This window comes from Bipolaris maydis, assembly GCF_028858645.1.
Source record: "Bipolaris maydis strain C4 unplaced genomic scaffold PSV08scaffold_11, whole genome shotgun sequence".
NCBI lineage: Eukaryota > Fungi > Ascomycota > Dothideomycetes > Pleosporales > Pleosporaceae > Bipolaris > Bipolaris maydis.
In genome coordinates, this window is record NW_027093867.1 from 1,608,019 (window position 1) to 1,627,338 (window position 19,320).

The 19,320-nt window shown below is 51.0% G+C and overlaps 7 protein-coding genes across 7 annotated transcripts; 4 read left to right on the forward strand and 3 right to left on the reverse strand.

Moving 5' to 3' along the window:
• Window positions 1–79: 79 nt before the first annotated feature.
• On the forward strand, window positions 80–3,994 carry PSV08DRAFT_379028 (uncharacterized protein; the record flags this gene model as incomplete). The annotated part of the gene is made up of 5 exons (XM_066093360.1): window positions 80–153; window positions 213–412; window positions 468–3,322; window positions 3,378–3,612; window positions 3,666–3,994. The coding sequence occupies 5 exons, from the start codon at window positions 80–82 to the stop codon at window positions 3,713–3,715; spliced, it is 3,414 nt and encodes a 1,137-aa protein (XP_065948745.1). The 3' UTR covers window positions 3,716–3,994.
• Window positions 3,995–4,790: 796 nt separating this feature from the next.
• PSV08DRAFT_207548 (isoprenoid synthase domain-containing protein) lies at window positions 4,791–6,428 on the forward strand. The gene is made up of 3 exons (XM_014221729.2): window positions 4,791–5,413; window positions 5,475–5,801; window positions 5,856–6,428. Exons 1-3 carry the CDS (start codon window positions 4,836–4,838, stop codon window positions 6,256–6,258), a joined length of 1,308 nt encoding a protein of 435 aa, XP_014077204.1. The 5' UTR covers window positions 4,791–4,835; the 3' UTR covers window positions 6,259–6,428.
• PSV08DRAFT_321043 (uncharacterized protein) lies at window positions 6,400–7,791 on the reverse strand. The gene is made up of 2 exons (XM_014221728.2): window positions 7,607–7,791; window positions 6,400–7,551 (listed from the first exon to the last, which is right to left on the reverse strand). Exons 1-2 carry the CDS (start codon window positions 7,742–7,744, stop codon window positions 6,730–6,732), a joined length of 960 nt encoding a protein of 319 aa, XP_014077203.1. The 5' UTR covers window positions 7,745–7,791; the 3' UTR covers window positions 6,400–6,729.
• A 208-nt stretch (window positions 7,792–7,999) lies between these two features.
• On the forward strand, window positions 8,000–9,433 carry PSV08DRAFT_207550 (uncharacterized protein). The gene is made up of 2 exons (XM_014221727.2): window positions 8,000–8,387; window positions 8,459–9,433. Exons 1-2 carry the CDS (start codon window positions 8,164–8,166, stop codon window positions 9,372–9,374), a joined length of 1,140 nt encoding a protein of 379 aa, XP_014077202.1. The 5' UTR covers window positions 8,000–8,163; the 3' UTR covers window positions 9,375–9,433.
• A 67-nt stretch (window positions 9,434–9,500) lies between these two features.
• On the reverse strand, window positions 9,501–10,499 carry PSV08DRAFT_364576 (uncharacterized protein; the record flags this gene model as incomplete). The annotated part of the gene is made up of 1 exon (XM_014221726.2): window positions 9,501–10,499. The coding sequence occupies one exon, from the start codon at window positions 10,497–10,499 to the stop codon at window positions 9,501–9,503; it is 999 nt and encodes a 332-aa protein (XP_014077201.2).
• Window positions 10,500–11,507: 1,008 nt separating this feature from the next.
• PSV08DRAFT_364577 (uncharacterized protein) lies at window positions 11,508–12,529 on the reverse strand (the record flags this gene model as incomplete). The annotated part of the gene is made up of 2 exons (XM_014221725.2): window positions 11,508–12,266; window positions 12,337–12,529. The coding sequence occupies 2 exons, from the start codon at window positions 12,527–12,529 to the stop codon at window positions 11,674–11,676; spliced, it is 786 nt and encodes a 261-aa protein (XP_014077200.1). The 3' UTR covers window positions 11,508–11,673.
• A 3,977-nt stretch (window positions 12,530–16,506) lies between these two features.
• On the forward strand, window positions 16,507–18,532 carry PSV08DRAFT_404048 (uncharacterized protein; the record flags this gene model as incomplete). The annotated part of the gene is made up of 3 exons (XM_014221724.1): window positions 16,507–16,675; window positions 16,798–17,155; window positions 17,209–18,532. The coding sequence occupies 3 exons, from the start codon at window positions 16,507–16,509 to the stop codon at window positions 18,530–18,532; spliced, it is 1,851 nt and encodes a 616-aa protein (XP_014077199.1).
• Window positions 18,533–19,320: the final 788 nt, after the last annotated feature.

The following is a 19,320-nucleotide window of genomic DNA, read 5'->3' on the forward strand; positions in this document are numbered from 1 at the left end:
TCGCTCTGAATACGCACGGCTTTGGAGAGAGCCTGTCCCCACACGCCCGGCCCTCTCTCTTTGCTCCACGGCTATCATCATGTCGCTCAACGGGCTCGACAATGTAGAAGTCACACAGGCGTACCAGGGCGCCCTCGCCGAGGCTGGTGGTTGGTACGACTCTCCTGCCGCTGCTTCTCGCCCACTTGTTTGCGCGCGCAATCTGCTGACAGCTGGCGGTCTAGGTTTCTGTTGAGATACACGTCGAGGGACTCTGTCCAAGTCCTCAAGCGGGGCACTGGCGGAGCAGGAGAGGCGCGCGCTGCCGTCGCTCAGTACGAGGACAAGTCACCGCTATATGGCCTTCTGCTCTACCGTCGGCGCAAGGTCTTGGTCAAATACGTGCCTGATGGGACTTCGCGCCTGCTGCAAGGTATGCCACAATGCTGACTTTGCTGCATGGATTGCTGCTGACTGCCCATCTGTAGCACGTGTCGCTGTCCACTTCATCAACATCTCCGAGAAGTTTGCGCCTCACGACATTGTCCTGTCCATCTCCACTCCAGAAGAACTTAGTGATGCCGCCCTCGCATCAGCATGCAGTCTGCACACCGCCGCGCCTTCGAGCTCCTCGTCCAGTGGGTCATCGCGCGGGCCAAAACTTAGTTGGATCCAGGAAACTGCCGAAGAGACATGTCAGCCAGACTCAACCGAAAAGTTGACAACATCGGAAACAGCGGATACCAGTATACCCACTATAATGGAGCCGTCCAGAGGCAGTACTGAGGAAGATCCCACACGCTGTGCCTCTCTCACTTCGCAAACCGAGTCTGTCCCGTTGATACTGGAGGAAAAGGCTATTGGCCACAAGATTGCACCGCACATCTCCCATGTCACCGTTGAGACAGTGACTGAGCCCCCAAAGACACCTGAAAACACTGATCTGTCAGACCTGCAAGACACGTTCAAGAACTACGACTCGCTGTTTGAGGGCGGACCCGAGCCGAGAAGCTCGTCTCAGACGACGCGGCCAGACTACAACGAGCTTTATGAGCACTACTACGCGCAGTACACCAAGCCCAAGGTCAAACTGGGCCCACGGCCACGCCAGTCGCTCGAAGGAAAGCGCCCAGCCACGTCAGGGAACACGTCACAAGACATGGCAAGACAGGTGGCATCGCTCCCCGCAGGGCTGCGCTCTGCGGCGCGAAAGGCGGCCCAGAAGAAGGAGTCCGAAACTACCTCGTCCAGCGCTGTTCCCGCCATCGCGGTTCCTCCACCGCTCGATTTACCTCCAATGCCCGAGGTGCCACACTCGCCTGTTTCGTCGCTATACACACCGCGCTCGCCGATCAGTGTCAAGTCTATGCCTGTTGCTGCGTATAAAAGCCACCTTCGAGCCACGGGAACAACGCAAGAGCGGACGAGGCTGATGAAGGCCCTGGAGCTGCGCAAGAAGCAGCAGCAGGCCCAACAGGCGAAGAAGGACAAGGCAGCCGGCGAATCGACTGTAGATACTGAGGAGGCGGAAGTAGGTGAAGAGACGGCAGACTCGGCGGAAACGGCACCTACCGAGCATGGCGAGGAGCCAGAGGCAAACAAAGAGGTATTGCTTGCCGACAATCTGCCCACTTCCCAAGGCCCAAGCAATTCTGGGCTCGTCTTTGCAGACAACCCAACGGAGGGAGACGACCTAAACTCGACTGTGTCGATATCATCTCCCATCTCCGCCCAAACCCACGGTTCGTCTGGCGCACCATCAACGCGGCCGTCGTCCCTGTCCGACGATGAGAGCGGACTAGACGACCCACAAAAGCGCCAGGGTACGCTAGAGTCCCAAGCTCCTGATCCCTTTGACGAAGAACATTCCGTCGACAGTACACCAACCGTGGTCGCTGACAGCACCACCCCCTCTCCACCCACCGACGTCCACGACGAACCCGCGCAGGGTCCGCTTATCACCCAACGGGCGCCTTCTTTCGACGACGATGCAGACAGCAGCAGCAGGAGGAACACGCTGAGGCCCGCCGAGGACGACACCCACGCCCGCCGCCGCTCGAACCGGGAGTCGACCATATACATGCCTTCAGATGCGGCAGCGCAGCCAGAACAGGGGCCAGCTACAAAGCGCAACAGAGAATCTATGCTGTTGCCCGCTGGCTCAAAGAGGGACAGTTGGTTCGAATCCAAGGGGAAGCGCCGTGCACAGCTCGACCCACTCCACGTCAGTGCGGAAAACTCCGAAACCGAATATCTGTCCGACGACTCCTTCATGGAAGAGTTGCAGAGTGCTACAGTACATGAAGCCAAGCCCATGTCCGTGTCCAAGTCGCCCATCATGCCCTTCTTCCCACGCAAGTCACCGTCCCAAGCTGAGCTGTCGACACCCCCTAGGTCAGCATCGTCAAACTACCCTACTAGCCTTACGCGTCCCTCCCCCGAACAACAGCCTGCTCGTAAGGTGTCTGGCGGCTGGCCGCCGCCACCACGGTCTGACACGTCGACGGCTCCCAAGAAAATTAATGTTTCGTCTGGCATCTCACAAAGAATCAAGGCTCTTGCCGAAAAGACCAACAGGGAGTCGGCTTCTGTGAACCCTGCAGCCGCTACCCTGACTGCGCCAAGTTCGTCTGTCGCCCAACGCAAGTCTTCTTTCTTTGCATCCTCGCCTCTTGACACATCGTCCAATGGATTGTCTGCCTCTCGCAATGGAAACACGTTGATACGGCCGTCGTCTTCTGCATCAATGATTGATAGGAAACCGTCGGGCCCAATCAAGTCTACCGTATACAATGTGCAACAGGGGCCCGAGAAGCCAGAGTCTGTTCAGGTTACCGCACGAATTGTTCGTGATGAGCGAACCATGAACCCCACCCTAGCCATGCCGACCGAAGGCACGCCGCTGGACCTCCACCAGAGCCCCCTGATTATTGACCACCAAATAGCCACTCCCGCACCCAAGAGCCCCCCTCAGCCGAAACCGGAGACACCGGCCTCTCGAGACACCTCGTCATCACACTCTCGGGACCACAGTCTGGCACCCTCGCGGACGTCTTCGGAGAGCACATGGAGGACATTTGGTCGCCGGATGAGCGAGTCGAGGTCTGTTCACAGCCATGATGGCGACGAGAAGAAGGAAGACAAGAAGGAGAAGAAGGAGTCGCGCACGACCAAGATGTTCAAGCGCATGTCTTCATCCATGTCTTCCATGCCCTGGAAGAGCTCGAGCAGCAGCCTGACACTTCCGGAGAACGATATGCGGTCAACATCGTTGTCGTCTCTGCGAGAGCCACCACCTCCTATGCACGTTGGTGACTTGAATGTTCAGTTTCCCGACACTTTGGTAAGTTGTAATATTGTGTATAAACAATTTTGGCTGCATGCTAACTTTACCCCAGCTCTGGAAGCGAAGATGGGTCGAGATCGATTCCATGGGCAATCTTGTCCTTAGCCCGTCAAAGCACAACGAGAAGGGAATCGTTAAGCGTTTCCACCTCAGCGACTTCCGCGCCCCATACCCTCCAGACCAGGACCGACAAGAGTTGCCCAACAGTGTCGTCTTGGACTTTGTTGATGGCCGAACGTTGCAGTGCGCGTGCGAGACACACACGGCGCAAGCCCAGGTTCTGCAAAGTAAGTTTTTTTTTCAAGTTCGATGAGATATGAGACATGCTGACAGCATATAGTCCTCCGTGAAGCGCATGATGCGTGGCTAGCATACAATCAGGCGCAGTAGAGCCCTTGCCCTACAGCACCTACACCCTCATTAGACTTTCTTTTACTCTCTCTTAACCACCTGGATGTAGTAGCCAGCGACTCCTTATTCTCTTTGTCACGACGTACGACTACAGCATCAAGCACCACCCTTCTTTCCTTGTGTTGGATATAAAATGGTTCTACACTGGGGCTGTGTCATTTTCCTTACCTAGTTTCTTCTTCTTTCTCTTCTTCTCTTAGCACATTTTGTAGAGTTTTGTTTTTTTTTCCTTTGCATACCCGTTTAGCGTTTGGGGGGAAAGTCCAGGGGGGGGGGGGGGGGAGGCCATAAGGGCAGGCTTGGAGCATCACCATCATCACCATTGTCACCACCAGCACTGCCGTCTTGTTTTCTTTTCTTCTCCCGTTTCTGGCACAAGGGGACCAATTTGTATAATACTTAATGCTGCACTGGAAGGCAGACTGGCAGACAGCTGCTGGTACTTTTCAGGTCAGGGCGGCACATATAGTCTGAGACGGCTAGAATACAAGAGAGCATTAGTCCTCTTTTGAGCGACTGTGCAGCTGGTGTGCTTTGGTGTGCCATGTGATTGTGTTACCGTGTGCTTGTCGGGTGGCGGCGGGCTGGGCGTGGGCTGGCGGGGCTGGGCGGCCAGGGTGGAGTAAGCGAGGGGGAGTGCCTGGCGTCGTCATACAAGCATCGTGCATTTGATGGATGCGAACATGTGCCAGGACAAGAGGCCAGCAATGGGTCATGATGTCCTGCGCAATAGGGCCTACTCTTGCCCCCGCCTCTCTTCCACCTGCGCTGCTCTGCTACTCGTGCTCTCCGTCTACACACACCTGCTATAGTCTGCGCTCCAAGAGCCGCAGACATCGATCGAAACGCGCCCCATAAACTCCGCACTCCGCATGCACATGTCAAGGAACCGCTGTCGCGATCTCTCCGACACACACACACACACACACCACTCCTCGGCCTCGGGTCCCGCTGCCACAGCGCATCCTGCAGCGGCCACGCGTCAATCGAGCGAATAGCCCTCCCGTTTAAGCTACCACATCCACTCTCCCACCGTGCCTCAGCCTGCCAACAGTATAAATAAGCAGCTCTGCGACCCGCTTGGGGCTCTCCTCGAACCATGCCGACGTCTTCGTCTGTCCACCCTTTTGCCTCTCCCAACGCCATCCCGCCCCGCACGAGCTCCACGGGCATCCTGAACCCTAGCCCCGGCAGCCCCAAGCAGCCGCCCTTGAGAACATCGGTTCTACGCCCCTTGAGCGAGATTGACTGGCTGGGCCAGAGCAAGAAGAGCAAGACAAGCCACTCTGCCGAGCCGCTGAACGCTCATCTACAAGAGCAGCAGACCGCGCCCCACTTGGCCTCCAACAAGCCTCAGGCCGCCACCGACGGCATCGACTCCCACATGGACACCACGACCACAAACCACGATGTCGGCACAAACTACCCTACCCCGCTGTCCCCGCCCTCGGAACACTCTAAAGGCATAGGCGAGGAGCTCATTTACGGAAATGGCGTCGCGTGGACAGAGGAAAAGGAGCGCATATTGCTAGGCCCATACGACTACTTGTACGGACATCCGGGCAAGGACATCCGTAGCCAATGCATAGCGGCTTTCAACCTGTGGCTCAAGGTGCCGCCGGAAAGACTTGACATTATCACAAAAGTGGTGGGAATGTTGCATACCTCGAGTTTGCTGTGTGTGTCTTCGTCAACGTACTTTTCGACTTTGCCGCTAACTTTTGTTCCTTCTCCCCAGTGTCGATGATGTAGAAGACTCGTCTCTCCTCCGCCGTGGTATCCCCGTCGCTCATGCGATATTCGGCACGCCCCAGACCATCAATTCGGCCAACTATGTCTACTTCCGCGCTCTCGCCCTGCTGCTTTCCATGGACAACCCCAAACTCATCGAGATATTCACCGAGGAGCTATTGAATCTGCATCGCGGCCAGGGCATGGATCTCTACTGGCGAGACAGCTTGACGTGTCCTAGCGAAGCAGACTATCTAGAAATGGTTGGCAACAAAACAGGCGGCCTATTCCGCTTAGCCATTAAACTCATGCAAGCAGAGTCTCAAACAGACATGTAAGGGACCCTCCTACCCCTCATTATTATTCCTGTTAACCAACCGTTCCACAGCGACTGCACTCCCCTCGTCTCAACCATCGGCCTCCTCTTCCAAATCCTAGACGACCACCTCAACCTCTCCCCCACATCCGGCTACACGTCCCTCAAGGGCCTCTGCGAAGACCTCACCGAAGGCAAATTCAGCTTCCCTGTCATCCACGCCATTCGCGCTGACCCCTCCAACACCATTCTTATCAATATCCTCAAGCAAAAGACAACGGATGAGGAGGTCAAGAAGTATGCGCTCAGGTACATGGAGAGTAAGGGCAGCTTCGAGTACAGTAAGAGTGTGGTGGCCGAGTTGAGGGCAAAGGTCGAGGAGCATGTGCAGAGAATTGAGAGGATGTTGGGAGAGGAGGGGAGGGAAGGGGCCGAGGCGTTGAGGGTTATGTTGGGGAGGTTGGTGTTGAGGTAAAAGGGGAGGGTTTTATTTTGTGCGATTTTCCAAGGGGGGTGGGGGAATGTAATAGATGTATTTGTTTGCTTGATTGATCTTTGGATGATGATTGATGAATCTTGTTTACAGCCTTGGAATGGTTTTGAGACTTAAAATGGTATACCCAATTTTATTTTATTTTTCAAATGCAATCGTTGTCTCTTTTCAGAGGAAAATGATTTCTTTTCTTTTCCTGACTGGGTACTCATTGTGTTGGAAAGTGAAAATGTGAGAGTTGATCTCCCTGCTGCATACTCGCAGGATGGAAATTTAGAAGAAAGAAAAAAGGGTGACACCATATGCCAAAGTGCCAACAGTGCCATCACAATGTAGACCCCCACCCGTTGCTCCCAGAATGCGAAATATCAAGATGATTTCTTCCCATTGCAAACTCCAAACTCCAAACTCAAAATCCATTTATCCCGCTTGCAAAAAAACAAAAAATTGCACTCAAGACTGCACCTTCTTCGCCTTCTTCACCGACTTCTTAGGCACTGCCAGAATTCTATCCCGATGCGCACCCAAGCACTTTGCAACTTCAGTCTTGAACCGCTCCACCTTTTCCTCATACTCAGACACCGAAGCGTCCGAGCTGCGGCAGCCCCAGTAATCCGACAGCCAGTCGCCACCAAAGGTCAGAACATCGAGAGCCGCATCTGGCTTTCCTTTTGCAGCGCCAACAGCTTCGAGCCAGGGAAAGGCATCGCGGTAGAATTGGATTGCTCCGTCGCACGGGGCGCGGTATCCACCCACTGGCGCGTGGATGTCCAACGAGGTGAGATTGGTGGCCCAGGCGAGGGCGGTAAAGCATGCGTTGTTGTAGACTTTCATTGCGCGGGTATAGTGCCAGCCTAGGATGCGGATTTTCCTGAGGTGCTGGGCACGCACAGGGCCAAGGTTGATGAGGAAGCTGTAGAGGGCGAGGCTGTCGGCGAAGATGAGTTGGTTGCCGTACAAAATGTCGATACCCTCATTGTAGATTTGCTTGTTCACGGCGAGTAGTGATGGAACGAGAGGAATGTGGTCTCCATTTGCATTGTCGATTGCCTGTTGGGACATTGGGGAGTAGATTCGGCCACCGGCGTTTAGTAAGTATTCTGCTGATATGCGGGCGGCGACGCGGCGCATTTTCCGGTATGTACCGACAAAGTTGATGCCGGATGGTTCGTAGAGCACATAATCATAGATGGTATTCCGGATCTCCGCAGGAAGGTCCAAGAAGGGAAAGATCTTGCGCTTTGGAAGTGGTTTGGTTGTTTGGGCTTTGGGCTTCTGGTAAAGCTCCGTTAGTATGTGCCACTCTCGTACACGCAGCAGTGCATCGCACCTTTGCTTGAGGGCTCTCAAAATCAGACTCCGTGTCTGAGTATTCCAAGTCGTCAAGATGGTATGAGACTTGAGTCCTCTTGCGCTTTGAGTAGCGACCAGACGCAAATGTCTCTGTACAAGCTGTGGCGTCAGACATGATAAATCGGGTCGAGATTTTAAACGAATTAGTCTTAGAGAATTTGAGATGCAATTGATTGAAGTTGGAAACGGAAATGTGCCTTTGTGTTGCTTTAATAGAATCACTGTGGTGAGTATCAGAGAGTCAGGCGCAGTCTGCTTTGGGACTAGTGTAGGCTGCAATGTGCAAACGCAGGGATCAGCAAGGCATCAACTCGACAGCGCAGGCACCGCGTGGTACTCGGTGGAGGTGGAAATTGCACAGCCTTGCCCCAGCTTTACATGGAGTAAATGTTTGATGTCTGGTGGCGAAGCTCAAAGTGAAGGCGAGGAAAGAGGAGGCAGGGTCAAGTTGCAATGGCGTCACTCCGCGCGCTTAGTCAAGCACCCCACTAACCGGAAGGAGAGGGCAAATTATCATTCACCATCACTAGCAAAATGTCTTCAATACGGTCGCTCACGTCTTTTAAGCTCGATTTACCTCCCAGCTGCATCGAATTCTTTCCGCTCAACCCGCAGTATGCAGTAGTCGGCACGTACAATCTTGAAAAGTCCGAAGAGAAGGATGCCGCAGGGAGCGCTCCCCACGATGGAAAAGTCAGTGCCAAAAATCAGCAGCGCAATGGCAGCTTGATATTGGTAAAGGTGGACGGCGACAACGTGTATGTAGAACACAATGATCCTCAGTTTTCAAGCTCCCTAGGTAGTAATGTTCACGTGCTGACTCCCGAAGCAACATTATTCAAACTCTCGCCACGCCATCAGCCATCCTAGACATTCACTTCTTGACGCACGTCACCAGCTCAAACTTTGGTGTTGCAACTTCAACAGGAGCTTTTGCCATCTACGAGCTTCAGTCGTGGCAGCGAAACCCCAGCATCAGCCACATTAAGACTATTCAGTATTTCCCTGAAGATGTACTCATCACCGCCTTTTCATGGCATCCAGAGTCCTTTATGGTCGGCATGACTCTCTCAAACGGGCAGGTTTGTCTTGGTGTAATCGACACAGAAAGCGAAGACGACTCTCCTACTAAGCTGGAGGTTGCTACGCATGATTTGGAAGCTTGGACTCTGGCGTTCCTTCCTGATGGCTCTGGACTACTCTCTGGAGGTGACGACAGCACGCTGCGTTTTGCTGAACTTTCTGATGGCTCCGGAGGTAGTGTACCTTGGATGGATGGGAAGATCCATGGTGCGGGTGTTACTGCTATTCTTCCCGTACACCTGGATACCCAGGGCCTACTCGTTATTACTGGCAGCTACGATGATCACCTGAGACTTGTTCATGTCCCAATTTCTGGACGCAGGCAGGTTCTTGCAGAGACAAATCTTGGAGGTGGAGTTTGGCGGCTCAAGCTACTTGATCGAAACCCGAAGTTGCCAGAGCATCATGGTGTGGAGAAGTGGAGGTCGGAGCCACCTCCTGAGGCTATCCTCTTGCTTGTCAGCTGCATGCATGCTGGTACGAGGATTGTTAGGCTCACCAAGAGTGCTGGAGAGTGGAAAATCGAGGTACTGGCGAAGTTTGAGGAGCATGAGAGCATGAACTACGGTACCGACTCCCAGCCTGGGCTAAATAGCCAAGGCCAGCGGACATATATATCCACGAGCTTCTATGATCGTTTGCTGTGCTTGTGGAGATACTAGGTAGATAGTACATGAATGTATTGAATAGGACTTCAAAATAAGAAGAGGTAAATAAAGATCCCAATAACATTGTTATGCAAACTAAACTAAGCAAAAATGAAGAAAAAAATATGAATAGCTCCTTATCTAGAGACTATCCCAATCATCATTCCAACTAATATTCGTAAGGTCATAGTTATACAAATCCAAATTGTCCATGTCCAAGTCACTAACACCAGCAGGGCCCAGCCCCATGCCGTTTTGGCCCATCCCCTCCATCTTGGCATCATTGCCCTCGAGGTTATTCATGTCGACATTTTGAAGAAGAGAAGCGTCGGGGATGTGACCTTCCCCGTTTGTGAAACTGGTGTTTCCGGAGAGAGTTGTTTCGTAAGTGTTGGATCGCGTTCTTGCGTCCTCGTCGATCCATGTCTGAGGCTCCGCCTCCTGTACGAAGGAGGGAGCAGGAATCTGGCTTGGGCCCGCCACAACGGGCTGGGCCACCGCTTGTTGCGGGATTTGCTGCGCAAGCGCAGGCTGGGGTTGGGAGAGGGGGTGGTGGTGGAGGAGGGAGCGGTATGCTTCTGGAACTGGCGGCACCACTTCGACGACACCGTTTTCGAAAACGCGAATATGCTCGCGAGAGAGATCGAGTACGGTTGTTGAAACCGCTTGGTACCCAACATTGTTGGGCCCGTTTTCGACAACGGTCAGCTTGTTGAGCTGGTATGTCGAAAATATGGCGCCGTGTTGGTTGACATCGTCGCCGAGGTAGCTGAAGCCAACTTGTTGTGGCATGACAGGTTGGTACGTCGGAGCTCCGTTGTAGTAGAGCTCTTGAATTGTCATCGGCCATCTAGTCTGGTCGATTGATGCGTATGGCACCCACACGAAGCCGAAAGGCAGTTGCTGCTCCTCGTCCGAAACTTCTTGTTGCGTCCAACTCGTACCGTTGGACACGATTTTGATGTGGCTACCGCTTTTAGTGCGGTAGTGACCGGGGGTAGGCTGCTGGTTGGAGTTTTTCATTAGGGCCTGATAGGCCTCGAATTTTTCATTAAGGAACTTGGCCTTCTCCAGCTCCGCCTGCATCTGGTTCCTGTGCGAGATGGTTTGGTTCTTCATCTTGGAGTATTTGGAGACCATTTTGGATAGCTTGTAAAGGGGGGTTCCACTTGGTCTTTGGCTTGGTGATGTTGGTATGAGAGGGTTGTGGTGGTGTTTGGCTTGATGAGAGTGCTTGTGTGATGGTACTGTCAGATGAAGAGATGGGGAGTTTAGGAGAGAAGTCCCCTTCCTTTATACTTACAAGAACACACAGATGATTACACGTTTCGAAAATACCTAATATAGAACTACGACTCATCGCTATAATGATCCAGTAACATGTAATCACTTAGCATATCATGCCCAAAAGCCGCCATTCCAGAAATAATGGGAATCAACGACATTGGCTGTTGTAAAATAGCACATGCGTTGGCAGGAAAGTACAGGTAACATCTTAGAATGTCAGAGCAATCAGCTACTCTTCATGTGACATTTACTTGACGGACCTTGGTTTCTCATGTCAGAAAATCGCTCAAGAAGAGCAGCCAGACTTCTATCGCATCAAATCATCGTGTGCTCCATTGCCAGCAGATAGCATGTTCGGGAATGGCCGCTTCACGATGGTGCTGATGACTCAATAGGGGGAAGTTGGCGAGTAATCGGCGCTGAAATCACGAAATAAATATCGCTCTCAATTGAAGAAGGGGAAACGACAACTATAAACAGAAGACAAACGAAATTGTGGACGAAATATACGCCAATCGATATGTTTCAGTGCCGGACAGAAGACATATTTGCTATGCGTACTGGCTATCAGATGTTACACAGCCATCGTGATGTTAGGGAATCACGGTCCTCCCGGTGCTTGCCTGGAAACAAGGGGTTGTACCAAGGTTAAAGGTCATAAAACAAGGCCAGGAGATTTTGGTCCTTGATTGTATCAATGAGGAACATGGAAATGAGGACGTCACATGCTCATACTGATTGAGAAAGAAAGAAAAACGTGTCAACAAATAGACGATTTTGCAGGTTTGTAAGTGTATCGGGATATCGATAATATCATAGGCGAATGCGGGATGCGTGGTAACGAGCGAACTATCTTTATCGTATTTGAAAACAAAATGTATTCCATGCGATTACAATCTAAATATTCTAAAAAAATGTATATGCCCGGGGCCCAACGCTATGCTGAGATGCAAAATATCAAAGAAAAACCTGGGTATCGTAACACGTAACGCAATGCTGGAAATGACAACAAAATACCGCAAGCTCCTCATCTTTTCGCAGGCAGCGACAACATCCCATCTGGAGGCGCTTCAACCCTCCTGTCATCCTTCTCAGCCAGTAACGCCTTGACCCTCTCAACTCTACTGACGGCTTTCTCCAGGCGATCGAGCCGCCCCATCTTCTCTCTATCCCTACGCTCCAGCGTCTCGATCCGCTCTTCCAGCTTCGCTCTTGCTCGTCGCTCTTCAGCCACCATCTCATTCGCTTGGCTAAACAGCTGCACGCTAAGCTCTTCAATCTCCGTATCTACCGTCTGCACGCGCGCCTCAGCTTTTGCACGAAGGGCCCGCTCACGCTCGAGCTCGTTGATCAGCGCGTGGTCGTCTTTCGGCGGGGGTGGCGGGGGCATGGCTCCTGTATTCGCTGGAGAAGGGAAGCGGTTTGTGATGAAAGAAAAGCGCGAAGCCCTTGTCGAGTTTGCGGTGGTGGGACGTGGGGGATCGGCATCGACGGAGGGGCGCGGTAGGGCGCCGTTGAAGGTCTTATCCGATTGCGAGGTTTGTGAGCGGAGTGGGCTGGGAGCACGCTGGCTATCTTTCAGAACGCGTATTTGGTCCTCGTAATCCGCACATCTATCGACTGAATGCCTGTTAGTCTATGTATGTGGATTTGTAGGTAGTGCCTGGTCGGCGCATCCTTTGGCACGTACCAGCTGCAGTGGCCTTCTCCTTTAGTCGTTCCATCTGCGCTTCCAGCTCCTCTATCTTTCGCCTTGCTTCTTCGAGCTCTTTCGTATTCAAGCTATAGCCGCATGACGGACAGTTGTGCGTGTGGGTATCGTTTGCGGTGTCTTTGACAGGTTGTGGCGACGCGGGCGGAGAGACTTCGAGGGCTGCTGCCATGATACCAGGCGCGCGAGGTAGGAATTAGGTTTGGCAGTGTTTTTGGTTGACAGCTTCGCGGCAGGTGGACAGAATATAAGGAGAGAGTGGGGTATTTCCTGTCGCGTGGTTGTTACAAAGGACCCTTGTGGTTTCAGCGTCAGCGTGATCACCGAACCCCTGTCACCCACGGCCAATGCAGGGTCCCCCGCGCTAAGGCCATTTACGGTCTGGATGGCTCGGCCCGCGGGGAATATCCCAAGCGTCATACACACTTTAATCGAGCTACAAAAGAATGCCCAGCACTCGCCAGTTGGGAGAAGAGTGATCGCTATGCATTCTGTTTCTCTATTCTATTCAATATATTCTGTGCTGCGAGAATCCTCAGTCCCCGAATCATTTAGTCTAAATATACTTTTACGAGCCATGCAGCTGGGAGGCTAAATATAGATGACGCTTCTCCGGCGCCAAAGTTTCTAAGCAAACCTACTTGAGCCATTCATCCTTATGGTTAGTCGCTGATTGTTTCTATACCCTATTCTATAAGTGTCAATGAGTGAATGGGTTAGAGGCCCTCGTGCAACACGTTCTCGTTGATTTCCCTATGACAGTGATCGTAAGGTTAAACATCATAGCAGGTGGACATTTGCTCATAGATACTCATGCATTGTGCTCCCCTGAAATAATTCTACGTGATATGCGCTCCCATAGCGGATGGCATTACCAAAAACAAGCCCTTAGCTTACACACACTGACAAGCCGAACCTCGTGACAGTAGTATCTGACACTCCTGTTATAGGCTATGATTGTCCCTTATAGATAATGGTCCTTCACTTGGCGTTTCATGGTATAAAGATCTGATGAATCTTTTCTAAATTCAGGCACAAGATAACCGACCCTAAAGTTTGACCTGGATTACATGCGAATAGAGACAAGCCTTGGAGCGAACTTAAACGAACGACGGTACGCGAAAGTTTTTCTAAGAAATAGATGACTGCACCTCATAGTATGGAGTTGACGTTTCATCATTTGCGTATACGTCAACTCCAATCATCCCAACTTTAACGTTTGATGGAGAATATGGCCTAGGAACTATCGGCCGTCGTTTCATTCTGCTCCAGAGACCCTCGCCAGATGTATTGTATGCCCGATCTGGTACCCGTACGCCATTTTCATTATCGATATAAATTTCGTGTACTACTATACTGTATTTCTGATTTCGTCCTTCGTATCAAGCATACTCAATATACGACTTTCACTTTCTACATCATCATGTTGGCCTTCACGACTCTGTTACCGAACACGACTTGGCTTGCTGCCAATGGTATACTGGGTTACAATATCATAGAATAGCAAAGAGTTCATTTCAGCACCACGTGTTTGGACCCTGCTACTGAGTGTAGAGGGCAGTGTTTTTTTGGAACATGGCTTCGAAATGCTTGCGTAGAGATGGAAGAGCAGCAACCTATATACCCACTGAGAGCTCAGTGCCTGACCAAATGACGAGCTTGATACTCTTCCACGTCGGATTTATAGTCTTTGAAGGGGCGGGGAGCGTTATTACCTTCATAATACCACTCAAAGTCCGTATTTTGTGCGATAAAGTAGCTAAATCGTAGAGAGGTACAAAACCTGCGAAATGATATACTATATGTCGGCGACGATGTTGGACGTGGCCTGGTCTCCTTAGCGTGTACGAATTAGCAAGAAGTTAGATACTCACTTGCATATAAGAGTTTCCGGGTCCTTCCCAATGGATGAAGCACCTCCCTTTTATCGACTTGTTCCAACTCGCCTCAAATGGCGTGGCTCAAAAAGCGGACGTCATTTGAAGGAAAGATTGCAAACGAAGGCCATCAAGATACTCGTCCAAATAAATCCCAAATAGACTTCAGAAAATTTAAAGGCAAGCAGGTAAGCACAAATGGCAAAATTCAGCATGGCCACCCCAAGGAGATTGGTTATCTAAATGATCCAAAAGTAATAGCTATAGTCCAGGATATCATTGGGTTTCGAGATACTAGGGTCCGTGATGTGACGCCCCTGACCTTGTTTTACTATCTTCCCGCGGAGAATGGATGAGGCTATGTCGAATAACTGGATTCTTGTCTATCAGTACAAGCTTCCGCAGTGGCTCAAGTGAGTCTAGCTGAATTGCCGCGACTACGATGAGGAGAAAGTCGGACAGCAGGAACTTCCGCTTATTTTGAATGCAGTAGACAGCCCTTCATATGATGATGAATATAGCGAGTGTGCAGAGTACAATTCCCAAAATCAATACCTCAGGTCCACGGTTGGGCCACTCTGACTGCTCAGTGCCCTCCATTTTAGGTACATTAGATGGAAAAGATGATATCACGAAGAGAATTGTACTCAATGACGCATCGTGCAAGATTGGCGATTTCTCAAGGTCACGTGATATTCTAGGGGCGTTCCGACAGCCTAGATTACTATAGCAACAGAACTAAGCGCTAGGCGCTCAAGTCTAATGGCAAAATTCTCAAAAGCTTCAGCTTATTCGGGGTTCCTGTCTCGATATTCTCCCACAAGATCAGCCGTAAAGAAATCGTAGCACTGATGATTACAGGTCATCACATCGCCAACGCGAGCAATAGGGATTCCTGAATACGAATGCCAAATGAGACTCATAACCGTCGTCTCATCCCTCCTGTCGGTTCTTAACTGAAAAACTCGCTCCTCAAAATGCTACTCCTCATACAATGGCAACAAAGGAACGCGGGATTTTATTTCGTGCAATGAAGTTTTGCGCATTTTTCCAGGCGTTCGTTTACAGCCTCTGAGGAATTCTGTATCATCCGACCAAGTCAGAAATATATACAAGTCTGCATTTTTTGGCCTGGTCTAGTTCTCATAAAGTCGTTGTTGCCGCATGCATGTGTGGCTATCGACAACACAGGCAATCATTTGTTTAGCCTCGAAGGATTTAAGATGGTAACTCGTTACCTAGATGTCCCGAGAAGTTCTTGTTTGCAGTAAGTGCTGGGGTTCGATTGTTGACTTGTACCTTTTTGGAATGTTCCTGAAATCCTGTCCTCTCTTGAATTTATAAGACAAGATATGCGATTTCCTTGTTGTTCGAAATGCCGACACGTGTAGAGCAATGAGAGTTCCGAAGAAAGATGAGTTGCTCTTCAAGAGCCCTTGTTGCGATGCAATCGAGCTCGAGGCGAGAAATTGTGATTCCTCGTTCAAAGTCGCATAACACCATATCCAATTGGACCAGAGGATCAAACAATAGTGACTGAGTGGCGAATATTCAGGACCACCACGAACCGAGCCGTTCCCCACTTTGCGACAGGGGCAGAAGTGCGGAGATCCGTCAGATAGGTAGGGGAACAACTGACACTTTGCCAAACACGAGCTACCGCTGGTAACGACCAAAAAAAAAAAGAAAAAGCAGATAGGCCCGCAGAAACGCGGGGTGCCTGGTGATGCAGAAACAATATCTCCATGTACCGGTGTTCCGGTAATGGATACGAAGGGTTCACCACGTTATGTGGGCCTCTTGTGGCCTGTGTCACAACCTCGGACAGTATTCGGCCTGAAATAGGAAGGAGCATCCAATAAGCCACCATGCCGCTTTGCTATACCACTAATTTTACGTCCGTATTCCTTCTGTCCTACTTGCGGCGTAGCGTCAAGGATGACATTTCGTGAAAAGTCGTTTTGCGACGCGCATTTTTAGGTTTCATCTAATGCCATCTCCCAACTACATCATATGGGTCCTCGGCATCCATCATGCAGGGTGAACGGCACTGCAGCAGCTGCGGACGAAAGACCTTCCTCAATTGAGAGAGACCTGCGTCGATTAATATGGATATAGATTTCTGGTGGCGCTGCGACCGAACAGCTCAATCGGTAAGTGGGGCAACGGTGCCTTCATTTTAAATATCTGGATGCCTGGCACCAATGAAAAGACTCATGCCTCGTGCGGGTGTGTCTTTCGCTTCACCTGCGTTTCTTCGTTTCTTTTCGCAATGTTTCCACGCGCGACCGTAGCAGTTGTCGCGCTGCTGGGCGCCGCCACGGCTTGGCCCAGTCAACATGATCAACTACACAAACGTGCGGAGAAATACGACTATGTGATTGTGGGAGGTGGTGTATCTGGTCTTGTGGTCGCAAATCGGCTCTCTGAAGACAAGAAGAGTGAGTCCCATCGTGTTCGGTTGTTTCTACGAGTCACTTGAAGCTAGTGGTCATCTGCTTAGTAGTAACATTGACCTCTCGAGCAACGAGTCAAACATTGGCCGACGCTAATTCATCTAAAGAGACCGTTCTAGTCATTGAGGCTGGTCGCGCCGATGATAACCCAGACATCCGTCTACCTTATGCTGCGACTTATGCAGGGAACAATAGTCTTTTCTGGAACATCCCTGCAGAACCCGATCCATTTCTTGCGAACCTCACCTACAAAGGCCTGGCCGCGAAGGTACTTGGCGGTGGTTCGATAGTCAATGGAATGATGTATGATCGAGCTGCTGCAGCTGATTATGACGCTTGGGAGGCGCTGGGAAACAAGAACTGGGGCTGGAATGGTATCTACCCTTATTTCAAGAAGGGAACCAAGTTCATTCCCCCGCCACCGGAAACCATTAAGGAATTCGGAATTACTTGGGACCCTGAGGCGTAAGTCAAGGCTCGCTTTCTCCTCCAGAAGTTTGCTAATCATGGCCTTCCAGTTATGGTGACGGACCTTTGAAGCTTGGTATTTCTGACTTCCAGTTCCCTGATATCAACGAGTATTTCAAAGCCTTCAAGGGAGCAGGTGCACACATGCCTGTCGATGGCAACAACGGGGAGGGTTATGGAGCGTCATGGTGGCCCAACACAATGAACCCCGAAGTCGGCGAAAGGTCACATGCTCGCAACTCTTACTACGATCCTGTTTCCGACAGACCAAATCTCAAAGTTCTTTTGGAGACGACTGTCGATGAACTGGTGTTTTATGATAGCCAGAAGCTCGAAGTAAAGGGCGTCAAGATCACTAACTCGAAGACGAAGACATCAACAATAGTGCATGCTAAAAAAGAGGTGATTCTAGCAGCAGGTGCGTTGGGCACTCCGAGACTTCTTCAGCTGAGTGGCATCGGTCCACGGTCCGTGCTTGAAGCTGCTGGTATTCAAGTAAAACTTGAGCACGATGGTGTTGGGACGAACTTCCAAGACCACCCTTACATGGGTCTTGCATTCAACTTGTCCAACATGAGCACACCAAACCCAACTTCCTGGAGTGATCCAAAATTCAACGCTTCTGCATGGGAGGAGTACCGTGCCAACAGGACTGGCCCCCTCACCCAAGCTCGAGGCAACGCCTTGGCATTCATCCCGCTTCCTGAAGTCGACCCTGAGAGGTACCAAAGCCTTGCAAGTCAATTGAAGAGCCAAGAGGATTGCTCGCACTTGCCGTCAATTTACAAGAACAGCAAAAAGCTGCTCAAGGGTGTCCGAGCCCAACGCGAGGTGCTCGCTGGTCTATACCAGAACGACAAGGCGGCCATTGCCGAGTACGCAGTTCCAGCAGCAGGCTTCTTTGAGCTTATTGCACTTGAGAAACCGGCCTCCCGTGGAACTGTCATGATTGATCCTGCAAATCCTCAAGGCCCAGCCAGGGTCTTTTACAATACATTGAGCAACCCTCTAGATAAGGCCTTGCTTGCGTCATCCATTCGTTACATACGCCGGGTATTCGCTCGTCCAGAGCTTAAGCGGTTCTCCCTTGTCGAGACCTCACCAGGTGCAAAGTACACCACCGACGACGAGATCATTAATGTTTTGGTTAAGACGGGTGCTATCAGTCCATCATTGGCACATCCTTCTTGCAGTTGCCCTATGATGCCGGAAGACATGGGTGGCTGCGTGTCGGACGAGCTTTCCTTCTACGGAGTCAAGCACCTGTCCATTGTCGATGCATCCATCATGCCTCTAATTCCCTCGCAACATCTCCAAGCGACTGTGTATGCTGTTGCCGAGAAGGCTGCTGACATCATCAAGAACAGGGGCTAAGGTGATGTCGTTGGTTTTTTGGGCATTCACTATATGTATGAAGAAAGAGGCAGCTTAGTAAACAGAGTGCTGTGTAAGCAACAGACTCCCAAATATAGGTTTGTTACCTCTATGCTTCATCGTACTCCACTTGTGGATTTGGCGTCCTTTCTCGTTCAGTTGATGCTTCTCATGGCCAGAAGCCATGCGACGGTGTTTTAGTAAGAACATGTCAGGCCGATCTGGGAAAAGAGCCCAAAGCAGCAGGCGCGCTAGCCTAGCGCGTGACATCCTGGGAACCCAACTTCCACTCACTTTCCCGGCTGACATTCACGCTAATCCTTCATCACTCTTATCTCTATTCATCTGCCTGTATGCATGCAATCAGCTCGCCCCAGACATCAGCATCGTTGGCTGTCGCTTTCGCATTTATCTATTGCGACATTCGGATGGCGTCTCACCCCCTCGCTGTAGCTTCCCCAACCGTGGAAGGTGGCCTTTCTCGGCGTTTTCGGCTTGGATGCTCTCACAAATCTTAGGGCTTATGATGCTCATGCCAACAAATGTTTCACGAAGCGATCAAGACAGATTGATTATTCCAAGCATACTGATAATTACAGAAATTAACCCTGCGCTAGGTTAGCTCCGCTTCTAGTATCCCACTTTTCTCCGCGTATGGAAGATGAGGGGGAGGCTCCGTGCGCGTTTACTTACTTTCGGGCTGTGGATGCGATATTAATTAATTGCAGAGATTTAGGATCAGCCCTGTACGTGCATCCGTGAGCATCACATCCTTTCCAATCTGGGTA

Bases quoted from the DNA above. Each gene is read 5' to 3' on its own strand.
- PSV08DRAFT_207548 (XM_014221729.2), top strand. From the start codon at position 4,836: ATGCCGACGTCTTCGTCTGTCCACCCTTTTGCCTCTCCCAACGCCATC. The intron at 5,414-5,474 runs GTGTGTGTCTTC...CCTTCTCCCCAG, and splicing joins TTGCATACCTCGAGTTTGCT to TGTCGATGATGTAGAAGACT. The intron at 5,802-5,855 runs GTAAGGGACCCT...ACCGTTCCACAG, and splicing joins GCAGAGTCTCAAACAGACAT to CGACTGCACTCCCCTCGTCT.
- PSV08DRAFT_321043 (XM_014221728.2), bottom strand. From the start codon at position 7,744: ATGTCTGACGCCACAGCTTGTACAGAGACATTTGCGTCTGGTCGCTAC. The intron at 7,552-7,606 runs GTGCGATGCACT...GAGCTTTACCAG, and splicing joins TTGAGAGCCCTCAAGCAAAG to AAGCCCAAAGCCCAAACAAC.
- PSV08DRAFT_207550 (XM_014221727.2), top strand. From the start codon at position 8,164: ATGTCTTCAATACGGTCGCTCACGTCTTTTAAGCTCGATTTACCTCCC. The intron at 8,388-8,458 runs GTATGTAGAACA...TGACTCCCGAAG, and splicing joins AAGGTGGACGGCGACAACGT to CAACATTATTCAAACTCTCG.